General features: G+C 45.0%; 1 protein-coding gene across 1 annotated transcript in view; it reads right to left on the reverse strand.

Moving 5' to 3' along the window:
• Positions 1-690: 690 nt before the first annotated feature.
• LOC149449525 (transient receptor potential cation channel subfamily M member 2-like) overlaps positions 691-12,662 on the reverse strand; it is a gene marked incomplete at its 5' end in the record, with an annotated part of 143,796 nt that continues 131,824 nt past the window's right edge. Inside the window, one exon of the mRNA XM_089693137.1 lies at positions 691-2,389. Coding sequence (XP_089549263.1) covers positions 2,264-2,389 — 126 coding nt within the window. The remainder of the gene's footprint in view (positions 2,390-12,662) is intronic.

Here is a 12,662-nt window from a genome sequence, read left to right on the forward strand (position 1 = left end):
CTAGAGAGATTCTGATGTATAACCTGATGGATTGTGGGAAATCACATGTTGCACATAGGGCAGCTCATTCACTTGAACGGGCTGCCCTATGCGCGTTTGTCACCCAAAAGAAGCTCCTCCTCCTTTTTGGATTGACAGGCTTAGTGCAATTTTTAAGCACACGTTTTGCTGCAATTGCCACAATATGCATACATTTTGTCACAATTTGGAATTTGGGCAGAATCACAGCAATTCTGAACAGGATTCCAAATCTCCTAATGTGAACAGGGCCTGATCGCTGCTACACAAGTCAGTTGGTCAGCCATTCTCCTGTCAGTATTGGATACTGTTTATTGCGGTTAATCTTTATCTGATGTATTTCTGTGGTATAACAGGTACTACAGGCTGATGCTTTCTAACTGTTAGGCTGGGTTCACACTGATGTGGTGCGGAATTCACAGCGTTTACTGTGTGAATTCCGTACCGCATCAGAATCGCACCCCGTTCACGCGAACTGATGCAGGTGTGTGTGTTAACAACACCCCTAAATCGGTGCACAAAACCAGGGGCGGACTGAGAACTCATGGGGCCCCCGGGCAATAGGGGATCATGGGGCCCCTGTGTCCTTGCCCAAACTCAAAAAAGCCTATGAAAAAGGTACCAGGGGTGTAACGGAGGGTAAGCGGGACAGAACACACAAGGCAGACAGCAAACACTTAAAGCTTTATTAAAACAGACAACAGTCAATCAATGGGGAGTAGTGCAGGGAGAGAGAGTCCAAAATACTTGTAATCCAGCCCCAGTGGGAAAAGTTAAAGGCTCTACAGCAATTTGTAATCCAAGAGGTAGTTCATAAGCAGTCAGATAGCACAAGGGAAGCATGCACTCATGCAAAGCTAATGCGATAGTCTCAGGCAGAGTTGACAGCATTCCAGGCAGGGCTGATGTAGCTTTCTAGGATCCCCCTTCCTCCAATGGGGCTCAGGCAGAGCCGGGGGGCCACTAGAGTCCAGCTGGACCCCTCAGTGGTTCCCCAGCAGAATGGCACAAGAAGAGAGACCAGCACTGACCTCTTAAACCCCCTGAGCAGGAAGAGAGGCAGAGGGGGGGTCATTAGCAGGTGACAATGAAGAGAATGGAACTACAGTAATTTAATTTGTGGCTGTACACAGAAAGAACTGGTTGGGCAGGATAATTAGTGGGGGAAATACATTAATACAAATGTAAGGCACTAATTAGGGATGTATACACTAATTGAATTTTGGACCTTTTGGTTTAGGGGCGAGTTAATTACAGCTAGGGGCCTTTGGCACACAGGAGTGAATACTAATTGGAGGAAGCTCTTCCTAAATTTGGGACCTTTTGTGGAGTGGCGAGTTAATTACAGCTAGGGGTCTTTGGCACACAGGAGTGAATACTAATTGGAGGAAGCTCTACCTATGGGCAGGAGGGATTAGGAACAAGGAATTAATACCTGGGACTGGCAGAGACCCATATCGTGACAAGGGGCATCTCATGGGGCCCCCTACTGACCCCGGGCCCTCGGGCAGTGCCCGAGTTTCCAAATGGTCAGTGAGCCCCTGCGCAAAACACGGTGCGATGTGCAGAATCGGATTGCGTAGGTGTGAATACCCATGCGATCCGATTCTAGTGCGGACCCAAAAAAGAGTCCTGCACCTTTTTGGTGTGGGTGCGGTGCGATTTGAGCCATACAAAATGTATGGCTCCAATCGCACTGCACACAAATCGCATGTGATCGAATCGAATGCAGTGCGGTTCCTGTGCGAATAACATGCGATGTACTGCACCACATTCGTGTGAACCTAGCCTTAATCAGCTTAGAGTACTAGAATTTCGACTGGTTGATTCATCTTTGCACAGATCCTCACCCTTAACCCGTAGCAATACACTCTACTTGCAGTCAACCAATTTGGTGTAAATTTCTGGTGCCTTTGCATAATTGGGTTTGGGGATGCTCATAACAGGCCATACCTGGATCAAAATTCAGCAGGTTCAGTGGGGACCTGTTGGAAAATGTCCACAAAATAGTGTATTCCAATGGGGGAAGTCACTCTGCCAGCCCCTCCCACCAGCCATGATCTGCCTGCGTTGCACAAAGAGGAACAGAAACCCAGTGATGATGCCATTGGACACAAAATATGGTATTTCATGAAAACAGTTTTTATTTTAAAATATAATTACCATGTTGATGACATGCGGGGGGAGTAATGAGAAAGCAGAGATGGAAGATATAACCATAAAAGCTTCAGCTTTAAACCATAAATTAATAATGAGCATGGAGGTGCTCGGCTGTCCTCTGGAGAATCTCCTTCTCGTTGGCGTAAAGAGGAATCTTTTGCTCCAGGAGTTGCCACCGCAGTGTTATGTCATCATCTGATTCCTTCAGGTTCTGAAAGGACAAAAGACTGAAATATAAAGACTGGATCAGAGGCATTACACTTCCACCTGTTCAGAGTCCTGTTGGAGATGTGCAGCCTATAGAGATAAAAATGAGTGTGACACCACCCCCGAAGGAGCCGTTAGATGTTTGGGTCCTTCTGTTCCTGGTGCTGGCGACTCTCTAAATAATACCATACTTTCCAACTCACCTTGAGGCTAAGAAAAGAGTTATTTTTGGGGGTTACACCAACCAGCAGGGTAAAACAACAGCAGTATCAATAAACAACAATTTGTACCAGTAACAGTGTGCAAGCAATATAGCCAGTGGTGTATTTAGGTTTTCTGCTGACCTAGGCAACACAAAAATCATCTGCCCCACAGACACAACTATTATCCCCCCCTTCCCCTCCCACGGAGAGAGCCTGACACTGACTGGGAGTACCTTCCACTAACCCCGCCTGGCAATAGAAAGACACCCACCTTCACAGCTCTGGACATCACCGGGAACGAGAGTCAGGCTCTACATACACCATCAAGCAGCCCGCAGCCTCTCTCAGATCCCACCTGGTTCCCATGATGCACGTGACCCTTCTTCCATCCCTTCTTCTGGGGGGATGTGCTGCCCCCCTGAAAAATGCTACCCTAGGCAAGTGCCTTGTTTGCCTTGTGGTAAAAACGCCCCTGAATATAGCAACAGATTTAGGAACAAAGCACACCCGACAACATGGATTAGAGATCAGGCCTCTAGATCTTTGTCCTAAGAAAGTGCCCCAACTACTGGAAGAAACACAGGGACCTGTCAAAGGTACAGTCCCCCTAACCCACAGGCCAGTAGTCAATCACCTAAAGACTGTAAATTTTCTCTCCCTTCCTGCCCAGGTCATTTTTCAGATTTCACTGCTGCTATGCTTTGAATGACTCAAGTGCTTGAGTGCTCAGTACTCATGCACTCTTCACAAATTACATTTTTGTCATTGTTTTGAATCAGACAGAGCTTAATTTACTTTCATGGTATTTGATCACCATTGGATTTTTATTTTTTGGTTTATATAAAAAAAATAAAAAAAAGAGAAACATTTTGAAAACAGTTTTTCTTAGTTTCAGATATAAAGTATGGCAAATGAATAATTTGTCTTCATAAATTTTGGCCAAAATGTATTCTGCTACATTTCTTTGATAAAAAATAACCCAAATCAGTGTATATTATTTAGTCGGTGTGAACATTATAGAGTCTACAAAGTAGTATATTTGAAAGTGGATCAATCCTGATGTACCAACGGCCTATCTCACAGCCCTAAAATGTCAGGACAGCACAAATAACCCAAAATGACCCCTTTTTTGGAAAGTAGACAATACAAGGTATTTAGTAGGAGACATTAAAACTGAACACATAATAACTACACAGGCTCTGTGGCTGATTGAGGTGGTAATTAAACTTACTTGGTGCCTTATCTGCATTAACCTCCCTAGCAGTCTGATTATGTCAGTATTTCTGTGCTCAAAGCGGTACATTTTTTTTGCATGGAAATATGTTGTTTTTGTTTATTGTAGGCCTGTAATTCTTAGGAATAACTCACTGAAATCTGTCCAAACAAGAGTCTAGTAATCATCCCGGGTATGATAAAATTTGAAACACAAAATCATAAATTACAATATAATAAATAATCATAAAAAATAATAATATAATAATAATAACTTTAATTCAATAATATAATCAAACCAAAAACACTGAAATGTGAAATATAGCGCCAAGTTCGCACGTCACTGAGCAAAGTCGCAGAATCGTTTTCAGTGTCTGATGACAAATTTTCCCACCAATCATTATCACTCAATTCTGCAAGTGGTTCTGATTTACTATCGCTGTTCTCTAGCCGGTCTAAAACCGCTTTTGACCTAAAGGGACGCTTTTTGGACGCCATGGACATTTCTCAGTTTCCAGGCAGAAAGAACAGTAAAAATGCAGACAGGGCGCAGGACAAAGCACTCGGGACAAAATGTATGTGAAATAGTTTGATACAGGAATGTTATACTATGTGATTTTAGTGTATTTAGTGAATGTCACTTTTAACATTTTTCCGAATTTTCCGCCGGTTCCATCCTCCGTATGTCCCGACGTCGCAGGGAATGGAACTCGGAAGACGGATGCCGGCATTGGCCGGAGAAGATGGCCGGGGACACTGCAGGGGGGACATCGCGAGAGCGAAGGACAAGGTAAGTGCTGGAGGGATCCCAGAGCAATGCTGCAGTGTATTCCCGAGTGTAGCTCGGGGTTACCGCTTTTGGTACTGAATGTTAACCCCGAGCTACACTCAGAAATACCGCCAGGGGGGTTAAATTAGTCTCAGAACCTGTGTAATTATATATGTTCGGTTTTAAAGGGATGAGGAGGCAACCCTAACTAGGGAGCATAGAGGGAAAGTAGCAGAAGCAGAGGAAGATGGTTGCCATGGGTAACAGAACTGTAGGGGGATCCTTAAAATCAGGGTTAGTGTGGTAATGATGCAGGGTACTGGTATACAGGAGGGAAGGAACACTCACTAGCAGCTATAGTTGAGGACGGAGGAAGGGATTCTTGGTGTATAGAGGCAGATCTGAATTTGGTGTGAATAAACTGAAACTGGGAATAAGATCTCTGACCAGACTTGGAGCAGAGGCTGAACAAAGTTTGGTTCATATCTCCCTTGTCTGAGTAGAAAGAGCACATCAGTAATACAATCTAACATCACCTGCTGGGAACAAGCTGAGTACTATTCAAAGAAGTAAGTTGTGTCATCTTCCAACAACCACACCAAAGACTCAACCTCTGGCACACTAAAGGAAGGAGTGAAAACATCATGGCCAGGGGTGGACTGACAAATCATGGTGCCCCCGGGCAATAGGGGATCGTGGGGCCCCTATGTCCTTGCCCGCACTCAAACAACACCCAAAAAAGCCTATGAAAGGTACCAGGGGCATCTCATGGGGTCCCCTACTGACCCCGGGCCCTCAGGCAGTGCCCGAGTTCCCAAATGGTCAGTCCGCCCCAGGGGCGGACTGACAACTCATGGGGCCCCCGGGCAATAGGGGATCATGGGGCCCCTGTGTCCTTGCCCAAACTCAAAAAAGCCTATGAAAAAGGTACCAGGGGCATCTCATGGGGCCCCCTACTGACCCCGGGCCCTCGGGCAGTGCCCGAGTTTCCAAATGGTCAGTCCACCCCTGGTCCGCCCTTGATCATGGCCATTAGATGTTAACATACAAAGCTAATTCAGAACATATCTGAACCAAAGGCTTTACTCCAAATGAACATCTGCCCTGATAAACTAAGATATGTGCTACCAAAATGCAATCCAGCAAAATCAGGCAGCAAAGGTCTTTATTCCCTAATGCCAATTCCACACAACCGATAGCCTTCCCTAGGAGCATCTCAACATAAAGGACAGCAAATACTCAGAGCAAATACTTCCCAGTTCCCAAGTTGATCTGGTTGTTAGTGGGCGCCTGTGTTATGTCAGCAGCAAGGATGGCCAAATCTGTAGCTACACTCAGGAAACTAGGACCAAACTATATACAGAAAAGTAAATGTATTAATAGCAAAACAAAACACATGCAAACACCAACAAAACAGCAAACATCAAGATATAAGTGAACCATAAAGCAAGTGACAAAATGCTTAACTAGCAACCTAACAGAGTAACTAAAGCCTAACAAACTACCTACATACAATATGTACAAAACGAGGAACACTGGTAACCAGAGTAAACTGGAGAGGCAGGGAACAGATGGGAAGGGGGAACCAAGATTGGGATCAGGAACACAGAGAGCAGCAGGGCATAGGATACAGGGCAGGAGCCAGGGGCGGACTGACAACTCATGGGGCCCCCGGGCAATAGGGGATCGTGGGGCCCGTGTCCTTGCCCACACTCAAAAAAAGTCTATAAAAAAGGTACCAGGGGCATTTCATGGGGCCCTCTACTGACCCTGGGCCCTCGGGCAGGAGCAAGATCAGGATAAGACACAGCAGGGTACAGGTAAAAGACAGGATCAAAAAAGAATTGGACTCAGGATTAAACAGCAGGCATGTATCTGGCTGACAGTCAATGCAAAAAACTGACACGAAGTGTAATAGCAGAGGAGGACCTAAGTACCCTCCCAGCAGCCAGCACCAGGTAGCACATGGTTACGGATGTAGCACTACCCTCTTAAGAGTTGCTGGATAATTGTTGTGCTCCCTTTTGCTCTGGAACCCTGTCTGAAAGCCCAACCTCTTCTGACACCACAGTACACTCTTAGGGCTCATGTACACTGCAGCTCCTAAACTGCCGTTCAGGAGCTGTTCAGCATTTTTTTCAGCAGCCCCTGAACTCTCCCTAATGTTTTCCTATATTTCCATGTACACATCGTCATTTACAGGCAGTTGAGTTTACAGTGGTTTTTTTGCATGCACAAAGCTTGCATTCAGGAGTAGATTTTACCAGCGTTTCAAACACCAAACACTTGTAAAAGTGTGTAAATGCGGTTAACCGCGTTTATAAGCATTTGCGTTTAAAATAGTTTTTTAATTTTTCCATGTCCAGATACTGTCCAGAGCCTTTTTTCATCAGCAGCAATGCATGCAAAGCGTTTTCCATGTATTTAAATGGACCCGGTACACCACGCAGGCATTTCCAGGTTTTGCATGAAGGATAAAGTGGTAGAACGTGCCGCATTATGCTCATGATGGGATCCATAGTGAATACAACCAGAAAAGACAGCTCATCTCAACACATACTGCTTTCTCTGCTTCTGCTCTCTCTATTCATCTCAATATGTCCTAAATAGGTAATTATTTACTGCTTTTCAGTGCGTTCTGGGCATTTGGGAAGGTCTCCTGAGGTTATCTTTTATAAATGCTTCTAAACGCAAACGCACATAAACGCAGTATGCAAACGCAGCTAAACTGACGTTTTTTAACCTACGTTTTCCAGCAGTCAGTTTCTATCGTTCAGAAGAGTTTTACAAGCGCCCCGTGTACATGAGCCCTTAGCTGGAATAAATCACCACCAGAAGTAAACTCACACACTGATTGGAGTAAACTGGTAAGAGGTTTATAGCAAACTTCAATGTAGATTGGTTACACAGCATAAACAGAATTGGAATGTGCAGAGTCCATTGTTACTTGTGTATGCTTTAAATAAGAAAAAGACAACACTTATCACAATGTCTCCACTAGTGTTAGAAGGCTTGCTTTTCAGAAACTAACCCAATGCCTTCAAGCTGAGGTGGCTTTACAGTTCCTAGTGAGCAGCGAGGACTATCAAACAGGTAGACAAGCTCACTTCAGGCCCTCAGGACAGGGAGGTAGCCTGAAATAAGAAAAGAGCTTTTTATCCCAAACAGCTAATGTTCTCTTAAATGCAGTGAAGAGTCTTCTGCGCGTGTGATGGGGCCCAGTTGGTGCACGATGAGCGGAAGTGTGTATTATGGTTCTCGAAAGAACAATGCAATAAAGAAAAGGTAGAACAGCAATCCCCCTGAAAGCAGCAATTGACTTGTTTAACCTCCCTGGCGGTATTCCTGAGTGTAGCTCGGGGTAAAGTTTCAGTACCAAAAGTGGTAACCCCGAGCTACACTCGGGCTTACCATGCGGCGTTGCTCAGGGATTCCCTGCAGAGCTTACCTTGTCCTTCGCTCCCGCGATGCGTCCCCTGCAGCATCCCCGGCCATCTCCTCCGGCCGTTGCCGGCATCAGTGTTTCGGTCCCTGCGAGCATCGGGATGTACGGGGGCCGGAACCGGCGGCAAATTTGAAAAATTTAATAACTGTAATTTTTAAATAAACGAATGTCACATAGTAAAACATTCCTGTATCAAACCATTTCACATACATTTTGTCCCGAGTGCTTTGTCCGGCGCCCTGCCTGCATTTTTACTGTTCTTTCTGCCTGGAAGCTGAGAAACGTCCATGGCGTCCAAAAAGCATCCCTTTAGGTCAAAAGCGGTTTTATACAGCCAGAGAGAAGGAGAAATTATTGCTTTTACAGCCTTTATGGGTGTAAAAGCAATCAGTGTAAAAAAAACAAATCTTCATCAACCCCATGCAAGTAGTGCAGTGTTACTATGGTGACACTGCACTACTAGGGTGATAGTATGTTAAAAAAAAAACCATAAATAATAATATATAAAAAATGAAAATGTAAAAAATTAAAAAAATATCATTTTTGATTATAAACTAATTTGTTTTTGTTTTTTTACTAAAAAGATAGATGAATACATTTTGGCCAAGATTTATACAGAAAGATTATTTATTTGCAAAAGTTTATAAGAAAAACACGTTTTTTAAAAAATGTTTGGACTTTCATTTATATAGCAAAAAAACACAGATCTCAGTGGTGAATAAATACCACCAAAATGAAGTTTTATTTGACTCAAAAAAATGCTAAAAAATTCATATGGGTACAGTGTTGCATGACCGCTCAATTGTCATTCAAAGTGTGATAGCTCTGAAAGCTGAAAATTGGCCTGGACAGGAAGGGGGTGAAAGTTTCCGGACTGGAAGTGGTTAAATATACATAAACAATAATGCTTTCAACAAGTGTCCCATCTATAATAAATCTTGTGACACGTCAGTGAATATTCCATATATGCTTTCAAATTTTCTCCCAAAATATACCAATACACCTGATGTGCTTTCACCTGGAGCTTTTGACCTCACATATACAATGTTTGGTCATATAATGTTTGTGTCCCTTTAAATGGACCAAGTAGAGTTGTATCCTGAAGTATGTTAAAAAAAAAATATTTTTAATTCTGATCTCTATTCAGAAAGCATTGCACATATGAACAAGTCCTTATGGTGATACTATGGCCTGTGAGACGGTAGTCACAGACACTGTAACTGGTATGGCAGTGGTCCTGGACACAGGGACTGATGTGGAAATGATCAGGGATGCTAACCTGGGTCTGTACATCTGCTGTGCCCATTATGAGGGGATCCCACCATCCCTGTGCATGTTGCAGTGATCAAGGACACTGTGACTGGTGTGGCAATGATCGGGGACACTAACTGGTATGGCAGTGATCAGGGACACTAACTAGTGTGGCAGTGATCAGGGACACTAACTGGTGTGGCAGCAGGGGCGGACTGACAACTCATGGGGTCCCCCGGCAATAGGGGATCATGGGGCCCCTGTGTCCTTGCCCAAACTCAAAAAAGCCTATGAAAAAGGTACCAGGGGCATCTCATGGGGCCCCCTACTGATCTTGGGCCCTCAGGCAGTGCCCAAGTTTCCAAATGGTCAGTCCGCCCCTGTGTGGCAGTGATCAGGGACACTAACTGGTGTGGCAGTGATCAGGGACACTAACTGGTGTGGCAGTGATCAGGGACACTAACTGGTGTGGCAACAGTCAGGGACACTAACTGGTGTGGCAACGGTCAGGGACACTAATTGGTGTGGCAATGATCAGGGACACTGTGACTGGTGTGGCAGTGAGCAGGGACACTAACTGGTGTGGCAGTGATCAGTGATCAGGGACACTAACTGGTGTGGCAGTGATCAGGGACACTAACTGGTGTGGCAGTGATCAGGGACACTAACTGGTGTGGCAACGGTCAGGGACACTAACTGGTGTGGCAACGGTCAGGGACACTAACTGGTGTGGCAGTGATCAGGGACACTAACTGGTGTGGCAGTGATCAGGGACACTGTAACTGGTGTGGCAGTGATCAGGGACACTGTGAGTGGAGTGTTGGTGATTAGAGCACTGTGTGTGGGTGACAGTGATTAGGGACACTGACTGGTGACAGCATGTTAAAAAAAAAAAAAAATACAAATTTACAATTCCTTTTATATTTTTTATATATTTACATGTTTTTACATTCTGTCACAAGAACAGTACAGTGTCACAAACAAATTGTCCATAATGACTTGTAGTGCAGTGTGAAGTGTGGTCAGGTGCAATTCTGTGGACAATAATGGTTTGTGGTAGCCACATGTGCCGGCCACCTCCCTATAAAAGTCATCTCTGCCAGCAACCCTTTGTCAGTCTGTATTAGAATTCCTGAGGGACAGCTGACAGTTCTTGCAGGAAGAAACAGTTAGTGCTACTGTACCAGTGTTCTACCACAGACATATTCAGGACTATATACAGTGCTAAACATTGTGCTGGATACATTGCCGCAGAGTGCCACTGCTACATTACACTGAAATTCAGAGTGGGGGGCTACAGCAAGTGAAGTGTACCCCCTACCCCCCTATTCACTGTGAATAGACCCACCAATTCATTTTAGGATTTTTTTTCTGTGTGGCAGAAATACTTTCTTTTGCTGTTTCCATTTTTTTGTTGTTGTTTTTTCTGTTTTGCTTTCTTTCACATTTATAATTTTTTTTAAAGTGGTTCTAAAGCCAGAAGGTTTTTTATCTTAATGCGTTCTATGAATTAAGATAAAAAAACCTTTTGCAAGCTGCTCCCAGCACCCCCTTCTACTTACCTGAGCCTGATCTCGATCTAGTGATGTGCAGAAAAGCAGAGGCTGTCTCGGCTCTCTCTCTCTCCTCATGGACACAGAAACAGCAATGGGGGCCATTGGCTCATGCTGTTGTCAATCACAGCCAGAGAGGAGGGATGGTGGCAGGGCCGAGCTGCGCTATGTGTGTCTTATGGACACACAGAGTCGACTCAGGATTGAGTACGCATGAGTGCCCCTATCAGGGGCGGACTGACAACTCAAGGGGCCCCCAGGCAATAGGGGATTATGGGGCCCCTGTGTCCTTGCCCAAACTCAAAAAAGCCTATGAAAAAGGTACCAGAGACATCTTATGGGGCCCCCTACTGGCCCCGAGTTTCCAAATGGTCAGTCCGCCCCTGTCCCCTATACCAAGTGTCAAGGTGGAGGGGCCAAGAGTGCTGGTGGGGGCCCTGAAAAGAGGAGGATCAGGGCTGCTCTGTGCAAAACTGCTCTGTGCAAACTCTTCCTCCTTCTCGCTCCTCTCTTTCCACCTCTTCCCCCCACTACAAAAGGATCTCCATTTGCAGACTCAAGCATTAGGGATGGAATTCTTAGAAGGAGCTGAGAGGCTTACCTTCCAGCATATCCAGTAGGGAAGAGGGTCAGCATGGGGCCACACAGAGAAGGAACAAATGTAGGCTTCAACCTCACTCCGACTCTCCAAACCCCAATCTGCCATCACCAGTTATATCCTTAATCAGGCAGGCATCTCTTCCCCAGCTGCTGGAACAAAACAAAAATCCACAGGGAAGGCCTCCCTGCCCTCCATTTTCATGTGGAACATAATGGGGTACTAAAACCAGAGAGTACAAAATCTGATGCAGCTCTGCATTGAAACCAATTAGCTTCCTTTTTTTTTTGTCAAAACTTAATTGAACAAGCTGAAGTTAGAAGCTGATTGGCTATCATGCACAGCTTCATCAGATTTTGCACTCTCCAGTTTTAGTAAACCAACCCCAATGTCTCCATGATGGTAGACCACGCAGTAATGGCAAGGTCCACATGACCACAGACACAGGTCCAGCAAACATGGACAGGAACATTTTATCTCCTTCACAGCTCACTGTGCTGGTGACCAGGAAGGATGCCAACCGGGGCACACCACTGAAGCTTATTGGTTCAACCCCATACCTGAAATTTGACGACAATGACAGTTTAGTAGTCACCTCCACCTCTGGTGAGTTGTTGTCTTAACCACCAAACTCCTTAAGTGACCAAGAGGCTATGCAATGGCTTGGACAAAACACTGCCACACTGTTTTGTGGCTGTTATGCCTGGGGGACCAAAAGCCACATTGGGGCAGAGATTTTGTCAGTTGTAAGAAAAGGCATACTGTAAAAGTGATTATAACAATTACACATTCAATTTATGTGATGGCACAATACAGTGACACAGGTGCTGTCCCAGAAAATTGTAATGTTCTCTAACAACACGTATCACTCAAATGCATCTGTAGAGCACGTTTTTTAAAGTATATATTGATTTTCAATGTTGTCTGCAAAATAGTGTTTTTAGAAAGTTTTTTTGCATTGGTTTATGTCCCCCCTGGCAGTGTCCAACTCCCTATGCCCTTTGTGTTTCAATACTTTGCCTTGAATACAGCCAGAGCTCCCACAGCTCATAAGTACGCCTGTACACAACAGCAGTCAGAAGCAGGGGTGTAGCTACAGGGGTCAAAATTGCGACCCAGCCCCATGCTCCAGGGGGCCCATGTGGCTCCTCTGTACATCCGCTTACACAGGAACTGATCTCTCCATGTTCCTCCTGCAGCTGAGAGAGGAAGAGAAGCCGCCATTCAGCGGCTGCAGGAGAAACAT

The sequence above is a fragment of the Staurois parvus genome, unplaced genomic scaffold (genome assembly GCF_062004578.1).
Source record: "Staurois parvus isolate SC_StPar_1 unplaced genomic scaffold, SC_StPar_1.0 ptg000615l, whole genome shotgun sequence".
NCBI lineage: Eukaryota > Metazoa > Chordata > Amphibia > Anura > Ranidae > Staurois > Staurois parvus.